The sequence below is a fragment of the Battus philenor genome, unplaced genomic scaffold (assembly GCF_028537555.1).
Source record: "Battus philenor isolate CCGP_79_NKW_IND1 unplaced genomic scaffold, ilBatPhil1.0.hap1 SCAF_6, whole genome shotgun sequence".
Classification (NCBI taxonomy): Eukaryota; Metazoa; Arthropoda; class Insecta; order Lepidoptera; family Papilionidae; genus Battus; species Battus philenor.
In genome coordinates this window covers 2,007,020-2,025,475 of record NW_027181726.1, presented here as the reverse complement: position 1 = coordinate 2,025,475, position 18,456 = coordinate 2,007,020, and the positions used below count along the sequence as shown (strand labels likewise).

Sequence of the window (18,456 nt, the reverse complement as noted above, 5' to 3'; positions counted from 1 at the left end):
TTACTACTTATAATGTTAAAATAATCTACGATTCATAGCTTGTAAATGTCTACTAGAATAAAGATATTTTGATATTTTTTTTAAAACACAACGAGTGGAATATAAATAAACTAATCCATATGGTTTTACTACTTTGTAGAGAAGTAACACTTGGTATAATATACCTATTGGCAAAAGAGAAAGTAGATGATAATATAAACAAAATCAATGAGTATATCGCGGTAGTAAATAAAGCATAACAACAAACAGGTGTATTGGCGAGGCGTCATTGAGACCAATGACTCAGTCCACAGCTCAGCGCTGGTACAGTCAGAGCTAGTTATTCTTTGTATAAAAAACAATTATGCAATTCCTATTACATATGTATTCCGCATACGCAAGAACTAGCGTCGAAAACAATTATCTCGTTTACATATTCATCAGTAATTTATTGAGAAAAAAACTAACTCTTGCTTTTGTTTATTTAAAAATACTTAATATTTACGACATAGTCCAGGTCTTGAACCGTAGCTGGATGCCAGCGCCACATGCTGACATGTATGGCCATTGCACTCTTCTGTTTCTTATTATGAAACTTTTTAAATGCATTTACATTAAAGAATATTAAGTAAATAAATGAAATTAAATTATACATATACATTATGAACATCTTTCATTCATAATTTTTATATGCATGTGTGCGTGTTCTATAAGCTATAAATTTTTCGTCGTTCAAAAGAAACGAAACAGATTAAAAATGACACCAAAGAAACAGAAATTCACAGCGTTCCGGTGATTTAATAAAAACGATATCATTAAAGATTTCATTTCAATGATCTAAGTGTTTCAAAGCCGAAGATTCGTTCATTAGTGTCGTTGGAAAAGTGTTAAGGTGAGGCGCGGCTAGAAATAGGTCCCCTTCCGGCGCCGGAAATAGCGACGCTTGACGACAGAGTCCCAGACGATAGAGACACGGTCGTACCACAAAAAGGAAGAATCTAACTAATGTTTTACATTTAATGAAATATATTTCATATTAAGATTGAAACGTGAAACAATTGTACTAATATCTGTATGTTAAAGAGTATTACCTTAAACTATTGACTAAATACTTTGATTAATGAATGTTTGTGATGCGATGTCGGAGACAAATTTGTACGTACCGGCGGATTTCGTAGCAAACTGTATATATACAATGAAACACCACCATTCGTTTCACAGAAGATTTATTTAAGAAAGCGATCATCATATTCCATATCAATAATATCATTGACAATATTAATACTGCGTTGTGAAAAATGTGTCCGAATGGTATAACGCCATCTAGCAGACAATGTGTTTATTAAAGGTGAATAACATACATATAGTGAATTAAATAGAAGCATACAACTATACAGTTACGAACTCCGTGAAATGCTGTTGGAATCAACGCGTGGATACTGATGGAACGCAAGTACACCCGCCTTTTCCACTATTTGCACAAATCGAATTTTCGCATCTTTTCATTGCGTAGTTAGTAAATGCGGTGAAAACTTAGAAAAACTTTTGATGATCAGAAAAATGGATGGATGGCGACAAAGAAAGCTGTGTTCCATGTGATGATACCACATTAACCTAGCAAAACACACGGACGAGTGGCATGGATAACATTATCCTAGATGTAATGACATAATCCCTCGTGCATCTGTGTCTCGAAAGTGGACCAGATCGTGGTGCACTTTATCGCTAGCTGTCCTCTATTTAAAGGACTCCGCCATGATCTGGAGGCTGAGTTAGGGAAAAAGGTGAAGGAAAGAAGTATCGCCCCTACATGGGTGATGACAGCCTGCACCTATCATTCTGCAGAAAAGTGGTGCAATTTGCAACAAAAAGAAACCAGACTCAGAAATAGAAAAATGAGTAAGACTTTTAAAGGTCAAAGAAAAAAGTATTAAGAGGTTTTTTAAGACAAAAGTAGTAACATAATGTCAAATAGTAGAATAACAAAAGAAAGGTAAATAAATATAAAGTCTGTGTAAATAATAGTCTGTGATAATTAATGTTAAAAACTGATCTAGCAATGTAGATGAAGGAAGGAAAGAGATGCAAGAAAGAAGATCTGCAAGCGAACAATGACAGATCATTTGAAGCGTAAAAGAAATAAATAAAAGACAATATGTAGAACGAAAGAGAAAGTAGAATAAAAATAGCTAAACTCATTCTAACCGAATTTGTAACGTCCCTGTCACACACAAGTCAGAGGGAACAAGTGACATCCAAAAACGAGGGTCATTAAGTGCGAAGAGTGCAAAGAGTTACGATCCTTCGTTGTAAATACGTAGAGAGGAGGAAGACTTCGAACAAAAAAGGAATGACATCATGTCAGCAATCTATCATTTGGTGAGAAGCAGTAACTGGACTCTGGTTGTCCAAAAACAAGGAAGAGTTAGGTTAGGTTAGGTTGACTAATAAAAAAAATGTAAAAAAAGTTATAATTAACATAAAAGACGCATGACAATTTTATTTACAAAATTACGATTATATTGTCTTAACCCGTTCATATTATTAGAGTTAAGTAGAATAAAATACGCGTTGAACATACTCCGTACTAAGAGAGCTATTGGTTTGCTTGAGTCAGCGGGTTAGAAATACAATTTTGCGAGCCGTGTCCCAGCGGGGATTGAACCCCGGAGCTATTTGCAGTACTGGCTCCGTGCCAGCGTCCGCCGTCTACATTTGCTTGACCTTATTTCCCTATATGCGCACGCGCCGTGATAGCTCTTCAGACAGTGGCCAATCAAAGTATCAGGACTACCGAGAAACATTGCATAAACTAACAAACTATATCAGTAAGTACAATTAACTGCAGGAAGTTTTACTTATGAATACAATACAATTAACTAACAGTTAACGCTGCTAAAATATCTTTTATGATTTTTGGTGCAAAAAGTGAAAATTTACCTGACTTTACATATACTGTGACCACTCAGACAATAGAACAATCAAATTAAGAAAAATATCTCGAATTATAGATAGACAAAAAGTTAAAATGGAAAGTATACATCAATCATGTCAGAACGAAACTTATGTCAATATTAGAGGCTTTACGAAAGTCATCAAATTATATTCCACATAAAGCCCCCGGCCTATTACATACAATACATTAATTAAATCGCATCTGGAATTGTTGCAATAGGAGAATCAGTTGATGCTATTAATCTGAATTCTTTGCAAAGAAGTCAAAATAAAATAATTAAAGCATTATATAAATATCATGATCTCTCACTAACCACACGATTATATCAAAAAACTCAAATACTAAACTTAAAGAAAGTTTAAATGAAAAAATTTCTTGAAATCCATTCATTAGTATAAACAAATTTTACGAAAACACAGCCTAGTTATAAATATGTAAGAAGAAACAGATACAATCAATAATTAATTAATGTCAGAATAAAATACGGAAATATTGTTATTCTTGATAGAGTACAGTTGTATAATAACCTACCCAAGGATTTCAAGAAATGTACTATTTAAAAACCAACTTAAAAAAACATGTTAAGTTAAGCTAAGGTTTATGGAGTTATCCATTCGCCTGATTTTTAAAATAGTTAATATAACGTTATGTTTGATTTAGGTAGCTATAAAGAAATTTTATGAAAATTATTATTTTATACTTCTAATAACTTTTTTATACAATAGGTATTTTTGTAATTGAGTAATTGTCACCTTTTTTAAATGACCACGTAATCAAATTTACTTTAATAATCCTATTTGCATTTCTTTACGTTTAAAACGTGAGTTTTGACCGTCTCACAAAATTTGCAAATTTACGTTAACTGATTAGCTATAGGAGATTAGAAAACCATGTTCACCTTAACCAGAGGCTCTTCAGAAAGTATGAATGCCTCTTTTGTCAATTTCAAAAATGAATACTTCACCTATAAGTTAAAGGGTAAAATGTTTGTTTTTATTTTTAGGCATAAACATAAGGTTCTGATACAAACATCAAGTCGTATTTAATTCCAAAACTAGAAATGCATAGAACGTCCACTAACGTGGTGGACAGATGACCTTTCTACGGTTTTCAGATGCAGCAGTGGATGTCCTAAGACAGAAATAATGATGAAAGTATTTCTTTCCTGACACATATGTGTAATCAAAGAAGTAATTTAAGCATTTCTTCATCAGGATATTAGTGGGAGCGCCAGAGGACGAACCCTTCAGAATCTTCAACGTCACGCGGCCCGGGGCCGTGTACCGCTGCGAACCAGGCAGACGCCAGGATGCACGCTTGCAGGACATGTGCTCAGTCATAGACTTCGACAAGAACAGAGGTGAGTGGGGCTGCTTTATGATCTTCTAAATTTAAATATCTGCGGTGTCTATAACTCCATTGACTTGCATGTGAGTAATGTAGTTTAAACCACCGAAATAACTTGGTCACATCGACCACCGTGACCATTATTCCTGAAAGGTTATCGAATGGTGACTACGATCCTGTAGACGCAGCGTGGGAAAGTGTCCCACTAGGTGGACTGACAACATAGTCGGGGGTTGAAGGAAGTCGTTAGATACGGGCAGACATTACAGCAAAATTTGTTATCGAGGCGATCTTTCAGGGAAACCTATGCCGATTTTTTTTGATTTTTGGGAGCATCTCGTTTTCTCCTAGCGTATATTTGGGAGAGTTGAGAGAGTTTTTACATAATTTGATGATTATTTTCACATACTTTTTCATTTCTTTTCTCTATCATTCATTATATGATCTATCAGTAATCGTGGCGAGATTACGGAGGGAGAATATACAATTTTTACAAGATTGGGAGGGGCCATCTTGGACTGTATAATAATGTCTATCGGTGGTAGCGATATCACGTTGCATGAACTCGTGCGTGTATTGCACGGACGAGACACAAGATGCGATCGCAAGATTCATCGATGTGGTGAAAACGGTAGGCATCGCACAGATAGAGGTGATTCAATCTTGGCGATGGCAATTTGGAGTAGGATTGAGGAAGATATCACACGATCCGTAATGTTCAGTTTTTAGGGCACTGTCAGGACGTCGTGAATAACAAACAAGATACCTATGAATTAAGAATCTAAGATATAACTTAGGAAATAGTTTAAGAGACAGTAAATACTACATGCAGAATTACGAGCACAAAAAAAACTTCGGATATATTAAATATCTGTAAATACAAAAGTACGAACGCTATTATCTGTGGAACATAGAAAAAAAGTAGGCCAAATAGTACTAGTACTTAGTTAAAGATAAATAGGTTATGTTAAGCGTATTCAGCGCTCTACCACATAAAACCCGAAGGGACTGTTAAGACCAAGGAGTTGACAGAACTTTTTATCGTTGACAAAAAAATAATAAAATTATATAAACTTAAAAATACATTTGTAAAATACTCAACTGGTGGCCTAATCAATTATTGATTAGCTGTTTAGTAGTTTATATAGATATAATCGTTATCTGTGTGACATTTCTGTTACAGCGTCACACAAATCAATCAGTCATTCGACAGAACGTCAGACTGCGTGTTCAGTAAAGATAGGTTTGCTATACTTATTGCGTACTGTTGATACGTTTAAAAAAAGATGGCGATATGTAGTTCTGTCTTTTGTCCCGTCTGCGAAGACTGAAGAAACGAATTTTAAAAATAGAACAGAAAAAAATCTATTCATTTTTGAAAACAGAACATACTATTATAAAATATTTTAAAAAAAATATTTCATCAAAGTATATTTGTCTATTTGTCTATATCCAATTCGAATTTTTTTTATCCGTTCAAAAATGCATGTAACACATGTACACCGTAAAATAATTTTACTGTTTAAAATTATAGTAGGGTAAAGACATATTTTTTGTAAATGCTAAGTTTGATCACCAATTGTAAAAAAATATTTGAGTTTAGGCAAATTTTTTGTGGGTACTTCTTAGTATATAGGCCAAAATAAGAAGGTTCTCCGATTTTTTTTTATTTACGGAACTCACTGAAGTTACTGTAACTCCCTCATCACTCTTTTTAAAATCGGAACAAGACTCTTAATTCCATAATCAAAAGTGAAATCAAAAGAGACTCAATTCCACAACGGTTCATCGTATATATATAATGATAAATAAACGATTAAAATCACCTCTAAAATAATAAATAACGTAATATACTTTAAGGAAAAGTGCTAGAAGCATTAATTTTAGAATATATTAACATTAATTATCGTTTACAATATGTCCCTTTGACTTTGTACTGCTAAAAGTTACTGACCAGTCGCATTACAAAAGAACAAATAATTTAATTTAACATATTTCGTAGTAATTTAAACTTTTTGCTGAAAAGGAACTATATTTTCATTTGAAGCTTTCACATTTCTAACCAATCAATCCGTATACAACAAGTGAATGTATTTTATTATTAATAATAAATGATAATTTTGCAAAGAAAATATTTCTTCTACTCGTGTTGTGTATGTGCTATCGTGACCACGAATGAGATTCTTTTGTTTTCCAATGTTTCGCCATTGATTGCGGTTTTAGCTGCGTGTATGTCTTTACTCTACCGTCAAGTGTAACATAAATTTAGTTTTTTCTTTGCTTATAATTTTGTCAATTATGACAATTCACTTAAAGTTATTCTATCTTTTCGGAAGATATAACCAAATAGTTAATACAATATGTGGACAAAAACACGTAAAAATTTATAAACTTGCGTTTATTTAAAAAAGAGTTGCAGGATATATAAATCTGGGACAATCGTCCCACGTGTAACCTGAGGCATATCCTGGCTGACGTTTAAAGGCAAGATTGATGATGAAAATGTCCTCTGTTAGATTTTAACCGCGTTATCCTATGATCCTCGCCGGATGACATCACCTGCGCAGGAAAATCTAATTGACTGGGTGCATTAGTATACTAACGAATAGAATATGTTATTTCTTATTCCAAAGTTTTTTTAACCACTAAAATTAAAAAAAAAAACATTAATGAAATCCATATAGACTGTCTCAGAGAAAAATATTTTATGACGGTATTTTTCGATCTATTTGGCAATGTGATATATAAATAAATAAATAAAGTTTGTTTGCTAAAATGACACCAAGTAACAATGGTATGCAAATTACAATATAAAATTATTGTCTTAAATGAACAGAATAAAATTAATAAACAAGCGAAACTCTGTTCCATTATTATCATTATTATTTTTATATAATAATTCTTTTCTATTCTTTTCTTTTCTAAAATTCCTTTAATTTGTACAACGAATTTTCTGTTAAAAATGCATTAACTTAACAAAGAGTGTTGAGTAGAAAATATAATAAAAGAAAAAGCAAAAAGAAGATGGTTTTTGTATTATTTTACGTTTTATTATGCCCACAGTTGGGAAATAAGCCTGATTTTGCTATAGATGTCAGCTATCTATCAGTTTTTCTAAGATATGTAGTTTTCCTTTACACATAACCTTCTTGACTTATGTTACTTCATTCGCAGAAAATGTGCCTCCTCTCAACGATTTACTTTATGTATTAGAATTGTTATACATTTTGAATTATATATAGTGATCACTTGGGTATGAAAAGAGACTAATATAAGCTAGTTTTAGTGGAAATTACATTACACAATTATTCAGTGAAATTTAAAAATAGAATTTTTTTTTAACTTTATTTTATGAACTTGCCAGTTCTAAAAACTTTTTTTAAATATCACGAAAAATACGAATCTGCAAGATCTGAACAATTCTGTCCGCTAAAAATATAATATATGTATGTGTGTCTATCTCATATTTAGACAATTACTAAGATTCACAAGAAACTGTATCTTATCAAAATGTAAATTTTGGTTATGTAAATATAAGGAACACACACGTATGTTAAATTAATCTCATTGTTTAAAATTTCCTTTCGGTATATTTATTCTTTGTATATACTTTATGCAGGCTTCTTAAACTATATAACAATCTATTACTCTTGTATATAGGCTATTACTATATTCTTGGAATTTAATTATGTGATTTTAGTCCACATTTTTACAATCAGCTATTTTTATATAAATCAGTTTATGTTTATTGTTTTTTAATAAAAACTTCTAAAAATCTTAGGATAGTTTTTGCATTATCTGAGTCTCCTTGTAAATTATTTCTACCATCCTATTGCAATTAAATCCTATCAAAGGGATATCCTATAATATCCTATAAAAGAATTATCCTTTGTTATGTCATGTTTTTAGTAAGATTTCTCAGCAAAAATTAGTTCCAGCCAGTGAATGTATTTCGGTAGTCATAATATTTATTCAACGTTTTCAATTCATAAATTAAAGCCCTCTGTAACAATGTAAGATGAATTAAGGCAAGTAGTTCTCGGAACAGGAATGAAAAGGTCTCTGTTCGAATCTGCCTCCCTCGTTAATTCAGTCTGACGTATGCGCATGCGCATGCGCTACGTATCCACTATATGCGAAAACGTTTATAAAGTTTCTGAATTATGTGAATGGTATAGAAAATTATTTTCCTATTTTTTTTCTAGAAATATATTTAATTTAAACGAATGAAGGTTGGCGAAATAATCTAGCAAATTAGCAATTTGGAGTTGCAGTGGAAAGGTTTAGAACTAATGGCCGCTGTGGGGTTGAGGTTCTGCACAGATCACGGATAGAAGGGCGGAGTAAGAAAAGGACCAATATTTAGCCACTTCCGTACATGCAGTGGTAGTCGTGCAATAAAGTGTACCGCCCGCCAGCCCGCTGATAAATGCGTATGCGTATCGGGTATGTTACACCGATTAGTGCCAAACACAGAGTCAGAGGACTACTCCTAACTCCTGAAGATACCCCGTGGAGGGGTGAAACATGTGTTGAGTAATTTGGCGGTGGCGGTTGTGTGATTCGCATTGTTTGCCGGTGCACTTTGTTACACGAATACCACTGCATGTGCGGAAGTGGCTAAATATTGGTCCTTTTCTTACTTAGGATGGACTTCCGCGAGGTAACGCCTGATTCCATTAAATATTTAAGAAAGGCGGAGTTTAGGATGCGCACAAGATGGACAGACGTCATTATTAAAGTCGTTGAAAGACACTGGTTGCATGCAGTTTCCAACTGATGATATTTTAAATCCATGAGTGAGGTCAGTGGACGGCCTATCCTTGTCTAGTATTTTATGAATTACCAAACAAGCTGTAACATCTTCTAGAAGATTCCAAATAGTGGTAGACCATTAAAACAGTTCGTAGCATATTTGACGTAATTTCGGTGGATATATAACTCTTATATCAGTTAGTGTGACTTCTTCTGTTTAATTACTGCGCTGTTTCTTTTACAAGTTACCTCCATGTGTTAATATCTTTTTCTCTTTACTCTGTTTGGCTTTACGATAACCTTCTTGCAAAACGAATCATTGCTTTATTAGTGTAAAGTTGATTTGATACAGTGAATAAATAATTAAACATCTTTTTGCGGTAAACTTCGATCGTTCTCCTACAAAAGTGATTTTTTCTTAATCTAATTCATAAGACCTTCCGCTGTGACACGTGTCTTCGTCGTCAAAGTCGCCATTTTTAAACTTTACTAACCATTTCAATTCTGTAGACTCGCCTATGACATCTACATACACGTCGCAAATGTCCCGGGTTGTTTAGGCAGATTTTTGACTTTGATGCAAAGTAAAGAAGAGTAGGTGTCGAAAATAATGATTTCTGCCTTCTAGGTGTTCCATTTCTAAGCCTCATAAGCTAAAAAATACAATTAAAATACTTTTTTAGAGCAGAAAAAGTTGTATAGAATGAACATATACCATTTGCCAAAAAGCAAACAAATCTTTGTTTAGTATATATAAGAAATATATAACTACAACACTATAGATATGTAAACAGAATAAGAAAATATATAACTTGACATCATTTGAATTCGAATGTAAGTTTCCAAACCACAAGTACATAAATAAACACGATGATGTAATTTTAATATCGACTTTTACTTTCTAAGAGCACGCGTATTTTCGTTTAAAATATATCAGCATGTAAATATCTTGTTGATAAATTTTAAATTTATCAGGTCGATATAGATTACTTCCCGCTGTTCTTATTGGAGATCTATGTGGGATGTCCGCGTTCACTATTGGACATTCTTTATTCAAAATGGTGATAGTTAATTAGGTTTTTAATAACTTAATTGGTAAATAGATGAGTCACTATTTTTTAAATTCCCGTTCTATTCCAAACATGAAATCAATTACACGGAAGGTTAAGTTATGAAACCCGTCTAGGTTATTATTAAAATAAACGTAGTTAAGTCAAGTAACGAGTGCATAGATGGCATATGCAAGTGATGCGGCGAGCGTCGTGTGCATGTGACATGTCACGTGCCCGACACAGCCTGCGCATGCGCATCTGATTTACGAGACCGCTCGCAGCGCAACTGCTCTTTGTTGTACGGTATCTCATCCGCTATATTTAATAAGTCAAGCTAAAATAAAAGCACAAGAAACTTTCCGACGTTGCAACACTAAAAGTATGTTACATGAGTAATTCCTACAGCGCGCCTCCGTTTTATTGTTACAGGATGTCGACCTTTTTGTCTTAATAACATGTGTGTATCATTGTTTTTTAGTATTTTTTTTTTTTTTTTTTTTTTTTTTTTAATGACCCCCGCTATTGGGGGCCTCTCGTACCCCTATTTATGTTGGGATAGGGACTTTACAAGCATTAAATTTTTTCACTTAGTTATTTTATTTTCATTCTCTTCTCTTTCATTCTTCACATAATCTTTCTTTCTGTTCTAATCTTTCATGCCACAATTCGTCTGTCTTTCTCTTTTGCTCTGATCATCTATCATTCTTCCCTTGCTTTTTACATTTTCAATAGCTTTTTTTTTTTTTTTATTTTTTTTATTTTACATTTTTGTTTCTTATACAGTTATTAACTTTATCACAGATTTATATATTTTAATAGTTAATAATTATATTTTCTATTTTAATTTTTTAATATATATTTATTTATTTATTTCCTGTATTTACGTTTTGTTTCTTTTTATTGCACTTTCCGCTATTTCTCTGCAAAGGGATAGGAATGATTGTTTATATTCTCCGCCTATCAGGGAGGGTATTGTCTCCTCCCTGACTTGAATTCCAGACCGGCACTCGAAGCCGATGTTTTGTAGTAGTGTTGTTTTTTAGTATTGCCAGCGTTAAGTATTGCCTTAGAAGACGGTGGATACGTGTTTTGGATATCAATTCATTAAGATTGATTTTTAACAATGGCTCTTGATAAATTATTGAATTGAAGTCGGTATAAGTAAACTATGTTTTGAATATAGAGTCATTGTTTGTGACAAAATTCGGATTTTTTCTCTTTTGGCATTTTTTTAGGACCGAACTTTCTATGCCCAAGTGGCATTTGCAGGCTTCTTTTAACATCTATTTTAAGGTAGTAATGTTCGAGGCCTCTCTTTCTTCAATACTAAATATCGTGATGTAATGAATATAAAGGAATCTCTGTCATGCAGCGCCATCTGTTTCTTTCTTTGACATAGCAGATCGGAGAAAATTAAAAAAAAACAAGATTTAAATGTATATTAACACAATTTCGTCATCAGGCGTTGTAGAATATTTGGCATCGTCTTACACTCTTTTTACGGTACAACAATCAGTACAACAATGTACAATGAATCACTGAATAGCGGGGATTCCGTTTCTGATGCGGTGTCGGTGGCATTTCAGAGATTTTTTAAAGAACGGCTTCTGTATACGCACTTTGCGTAGTGTTTTGTTTTTTTTAAGACTTGATATCTCAGAAAAAAGTTTTTATATATGTTCAACAGTTTTAAATGTACATACATATTATCATTAGTTTACATAGTATAACTAGTTTGATACAGTGTCCCTGTATCTTTTACACGGTGATTAAAAATAGACAATGGAGGCTTTAAAGTGGAGAATATAGAGCTTATTCACTTGGCTATTTAATGCTTTTGAATTTGTTTCCAATCAACCTATTAAGTGATAACTTTGAAATAGCTTACATTAAATATTTTTTTATTTGGACTGCGAAATGCTAAACTCTTCTGGCAGTAAATTCTGTTGCAACAAATGGTAAACAATAATTAGTTTTAATAGTATTCCGAATTGGGGAAACGCTTTTTCAGACTATATTATCATTGTTTTTATAAGTACCATATTTTAATTGAGAAGAAACGAGCTTTTAAAGCTTTTATACTTATTTCTAATCACCCTATATGGTGGTGATGCACGGAGAAAAGTCCAGTGGTTTCTTATTGCCTTTAGTTAGTTACTGATATATCTTCTACTCAGATTTAAAAGAGTATAAGGTTAAACTATAAAATTAATTGAATTGATAACGCAAAAACATTTTACTATTTCCAAATGCGCAATTACATTTATTGACCTACTTATTGAATTGCTTCATTTGAATAAAGAACAGAGGTAATGTACTCTAAGTTCTGTGTTCGTAAGTCGAAGGTGTATCCGCCAACGCCCTCCCACGCGCGTCCCACGTGTCCCAATAACTGAATCCTCGCTAATTACTCTCGAACGTAATTAAATCGCATTCCAAAGTTTATATTACAATTGTCCGGTGCGTCGGAAACTGGAACATTGCGATGGAAATATCCATACGTAAGAAAGTCGAGATGAAAGCTCGTGTGCGTCTTATTTTAGACAGTCCGTGTCCGGGTCGATTTGAACACGCAATTTATCACATCTGTAACATGTAACTTATGTAGGCGAAGTTGTTTTTTACTAAACAAACTATGTAAACACCTTTTTTTATTTTTTTTACTAAAATCATTTTAAGGCGTTTTACATATAAATGTAGCGCCTTTTTTTACTGAATTAAACAGTTTCTTTTTATCTACTATATAAAATCGATTTAGATTTTTTAAATATAAACGTATGAGATTAATGTATTGATTTACTTTAATATTAAACCTTAGTAGCCTGATTTACAAAAGTGATTTTTTTTAAATATTACTGTGTTTGCTTGAGGGTCTAGATGAAGGGAAAAATAGATTTTTTTTTTTAATTTAGTTGGAAAATACTTACAGCCAACCTTTAAAAAAACTAATAGTAATGTGAACATTCGGTTTTAAAGATTGGTATCAAAATTGAAACTCTAGGTTATTAAGGGTTAAATTTACATTTATAAAACAAAATACACATATTCATTGAGCCTGTGGTTGGAGGTCGTGGGTTCAATTCTCGAGATATATCTTAAATAAATCACACTATGTGCAATAATTACTTAGAATAACTGCTAACAAATAAAACTTCCGGAGGTTAGGCGGCTGCGTCCTCTGCGTACCATAATACCAATCGCTAATCCACCTGCCCAGCGTGGCGATTATATATCACCCTTTAGATATCTTTAAAAAAGGCTTTTGCATCAGTGGGTACAATTTAATAGAAGCTAGAACTAAAAAGAACTATAAAATAGTTTCTTTCTTTTTTTAGCTTCGAGAGTTTCGAACATATCCTGATCAGATAAGCGCCCATATTTATGTTTACACAAATATTCCTGTAATTTCGTCGTGTTTACATTTATATGAAGTGAAATTTATATTTAACTTCAAAGTCAAGTGAATATCGGCGACACGCTCAAACTGAATCAGAAGACATGTCAAAACACGTGTCGAAGGCTCTTGAACTCACAAGTGTTGTTCAGTCAACATCGCAACACGAACACCCGGCTCATGGGATGGTACTTCACTTTTGTAGATCACGGTTTGGATCCCGGAACATTGTATTTGTGTCATCACTAATGTTTTTGATGAATCCGACATCGTCGAATTTTAAGTTTCATTTGTGGATGATAGAATATAGGTAACTCGGCAGCTGTTGGAAGAAGTTGTGGCAATATTAATGCATTTACTTTAGTATAACATATTTTGTGTTTGTTTGTGTTGTATTTCGTGTCTATTATATATATATATACACACACACACACACACACACACACATATATATAGTGTGCGCGTGCGTGTGCGTGGGAGTGGGCGTGCGTATGCGTGCGCGCGCGCTTGTGTTCTTGTATGTGTATAACAAGTAGTTTAAATGTGTAAAAATTGTAAACAGCAATAAAGACATATAATTACAGCCCATACAAGTCTGCAAGGTATGTGTCTCCCTCAAATATATCTATGGGAAGATATGTATAATAATCGCAGTGTTGTGTTATGGTACGCAGAGGACGCTGCTGATATATGTGATAGCATATTTTTATATTTAGTATATCTTGTCAGGATTTTCAACTTTGTCTTCATTTATCTTTGTGATGTATACTTCGCCTTAAATAAAAATGGTTAGCTGATAGCGAATGCCTCAGACATTAAGTTGACCATTGTACTTTGCTTCAGAATTATATAAATAAGTTATGAAATAAAAACATGACCTAATTATACGAAATACATGTTTGTGCAGCATTAAACAGCCGTCTCTATTCATAAACATAATATTGTTAACAGAGAAGTTAATTACAAAGTAAATTAACCCAAACAATTCCACGCATACTTCATTTCTTTGTAAGTAAACATGGCTATTAATGAAAAGAAAAAACAAAAATTTGAAAGCCGATAAAAAAGAACTCGCCGATTGCGCACAGAAGTCTTCGTCGATTACCACAATGGTGCTTGTGAAATACTGCCGATAACGTACACGCTAGTGCTGGCGGCGTGTCGATAAAACTTATCGATGTTTTCACAGACGCTATTTATTTAGCTAGCTGCCATACCGTATATGGTCTAAACGCGCTTTGTTCGGTTATTCATTGTAGGAATAAATTTGTGATAGCGTAAAGCTTGAAAATTACTTTGTGTTTCGTAAAATATTACACTTTGATATTTAAATGTGGATTTTAGTATTAAATGTAATCTCCATTTTATTACGGGTATAATGTTAAGGTATACTTGTGAAGTAAATTTGCTAATAAATCAAAGAATTAACAAGAAAACATTCTTTATTCAAATAGGCTGTTATTTGTTGCCGGCATTGTTGTTCTTACAGGAAGCTACCGTCGGCGAGAAATTCAACAATTGCTCAATATAAATACATTATTAAAAAGAGTGCATAACAATAGCTTCCTAAGTGAGTAGCAATATTTAGTTCTACGTTTTAACATTAGTATAGTATTCTTGGATAGAATAATATATTTTTAATATTGATTTTAAATCTATCTAGTGGCAACAGAAAGTATGTGTCTGTTTAAAATGTTTTCTCTTGATCTTGGACTATAAAAGTCTGTAATTAGGTTAGGTCTGTAATAAAAATTTCCTTAACAATACTTATACAATGGAATTGTAATAAATAGCCATAAAACATTGGTGTTCATTAATATATGGTATCATCATATTGAAAAATCATTGGTTTCTGAGCAGTTTCAAAATTAAGATTAATACATATAAAAATAATAATTGTTCCATCTATCGCTGCAGGCTTTGTACTATAAGGAAGTCCTGTCGAATTTCAATAAATAGTGTCAAGTAATGTTACATTTTTCAGAATGACTTTTTCTTTCTTCTTCTTTCACTTTATACAGAGTGATTTGAAATATATGTGAAAGCTTTCAAGTATTTTACTGACAAATGAGCTCTATATTCACATCTTTCAAGGTTTTCCACCTGTGTACAATCACAATGTATAATAAACATTCAAAATTAGAATTAAATATGACAGATGAACAGTTTTTAACACAGAACTAAAAAGTTATAAGATAATTTATATAATAAAAGTTATAATTTGTTATTATAATTTTTTATATATTTAATGGAATCAGGCGTTACCTTGCGGGAGTCCATTCTAAGTAAGAAAGGGACCAATATTTAGCCACTTCCGCACATGCAGTGGTAGTCGTGCAACAAATACACCGCCCGCCAGCCCACTGATAAATGCGTATGCGGCAAACAATGCGAATCACACAACCGCCACCGCCAAATTACTCAACACGTTTTTCACCCCTCCACGGGGCATCTTCAGGAGTTATGTTACACCGATTAGTGACTTTGTGTTTGGCACTACCACTGCATGTGCGGAAGTGGCTAAATATTGGTCCTTTTCTTACTTATAATTTTTTCATTAACAATATCTTAAAGTTGTCTGTCTATCATTTATAAGAATGACGTTAATATAATTTTATGAATTCACGCAGCTGTCAGAACAGAATATCGATATTTTTTTCGATAAAAAATAAGGCATTGTCACATCACTATATTTGCATATTCAGCTATGTAAGCGTCGGTTATCTACATTGAACTTGGTTATCAACTTACTGAGAAAGTATTGGAGTCACCGTACAGAGGTTAACGCCTCTGACCTCCGGATGGGTTCGGTAATTACATGTTGTGCAACATAGATAACGTACTTATCTTTTAAGTAAACATTCGAAAAGATAAAGGATACATTTTAAGTATCTTAAAATACATGGTCCTAACAGCGATTAGACAAAAAACTTTTTCACGTTAACCATTTGGTTTACCTATACCTTGCACGTTTAGTGGTTGAAAAGAAGAAGTATCTGCTGCAGTCTGGCTTCCGCCCTGGGGGTAGCACCACCTCTGCGCTTCTTAAAGTGTCTAGAGATCGAGATTAGAACAAGAATAGTATGCTAAGGTCACAATTAGCCTAAGAAGAGTTTACGAATGCTTTTAATGACGTCATTCACGCGGTTTTTTGTCTATCCTTTCCTACCTTTTGATCTCTTCTGTCCATCGATCGCTATATTTCTTGATTAAATGTGAAATTAATAAATAAACTTATTATCGGACTATATTAATGTTTGTAGATGTTAGACGACATTATTAATCTGCATAACTTGAACTTTTAACCATTCGAAATTAATAGTGAACTGTCAAATTCGCAAAATCAATAACCATTACATTTTTGAAAAATTTTCAAGTTCCAGAGCAATTTTGTTTTTTTCTCCATAAAAATGTCTTAATCGACTTCATTCATATTTTTATTATATATTTCTTTATTAATTGCGAATAGTAAGTTAACAGCTGAATTTCGTAAATATGTGACATTAAGAATTTTTTAAATAAATTCATTGAATCAATGGAAAACAAATGTGTACGTTAGTGATATATTTGAAAATAAAGGATTTTTTGTAGAACCATATGTACGCTTGTTGTATGTCCCAATATTTTACCTATACAGGATGTTTGATTATAAATGTTTTAAAGTGGTGTTGGTAGTGCTTTAAACTGGCAAATATATAGCTAGCTCATTTTCAAATATTTTATGGTACACCATATTCTAATTACCAAAATATCAATATTAAGATTTAGAAATAATAAATCACGTAATGATATTATAGTTAGAAAAAGTGTTTTAAAAATATGGATTACTATATTTAATATTTATTACTGTTTACTATCTATTTCTGCAACTTTGTTATGCAAGATGTTATTGCTTTTTAAAAATAAATTAATGTTATATATTTCAGAGTAGTCACTTTCAACAGGGTGAATATTACCCCTTTCCACTCCAATGTCGAATGTCACTCGACACTGATTTTGTTCCACAAGCTCCACTGTTGAGTGATACTCGACATGGTGTAATACTTATTTTTGCGGAAAATTTTAAAACAGGAAAGATTTTTGTTACTAAACTGTTTGAACCACGAATGAATAAACATATTCTATAATCGAAAGATACTATAATTCAATTAAATTTTATCGATGCTACATAACAGCCTTGGAGTGGAAAGGGTTAATAGGTGTGAAAGCTTCAAATTGAAGTTAGTTGCCTTAAGCTTTTAGATCTATTTCTAATCAACCTGTATATCGTCTAGCCATTGGTTGTACAACTTTTGCGCCATGTACACCATATCCGCTCGTGTGTCCACAAAGTAAAAGAAAACGTTCGATATATCGGGACACGATCCGGCATCACGATCTTCAAATTCGTGCGTCCGAGGCACCATCTGGGTGCAGCTACGGACTAAGGCGTGCTAGTCCGGCTGAGAAACAATTTCGAAGGCATTTACACGTTTAATTGTGTAATTACTGTCTTAACTTACGGAAGTACAAATGCCTTGTGAGAAGTAGTTTACGATGTTCCAATTTTTATATTAGCACTAGCTGATCCCGCAAACGTTGTTTTGCAAAAAAAAAATAGAGTTTTTAATTAACAAATAAAATATAAAGGTTGATCGTAGAGGGGTGGAAATTTAGGGTGATATGTATTTTTGTATGCTGTGTCATAAAAAAATAAAAACAAAAAATTTTGCCTAAAAAATAAAACAAAAAATTTAGGGGTGGACTACCCTTAACATTTAGGGGGAAGAAAAAAAGATGTTGGCCGATTCTCAGACCTACTGAATACGCATATAAAATTTGGTAAAAATCGGTCGAGCCGTTTCAGAGAAGTTCAAGTTCGAACACCGTGACACGAGAATTTTATATATTAGATTATCTTAGTAGTCAAGAATTCTGACTTATGTTCGTACAACACAAGTTCTATTCTTGAAATTGTAAAAATTTAATATTTG

At 32.9% G+C, this 18,456-nt stretch overlaps 1 protein-coding gene across 2 annotated transcripts in view; it reads left to right on the top strand.

The window, feature by feature from the left end:
* The window catches only part of if (inflated), a 161,015-nt gene that overhangs the window by 51,578 nt on the left and 90,981 nt on the right, over window positions 1-18,456 (top strand). For both annotated transcript variants that reach the window (XM_068773391.1, XM_068773390.1), the window contains exon 2: window positions 4,150-4,295. In XM_068773391.1, coding sequence (XP_068629492.1) covers window positions 4,150-4,295 — 146 coding nt within the window. The remainder of the gene's footprint in view (window positions 1-4,149; window positions 4,296-18,456) is intronic.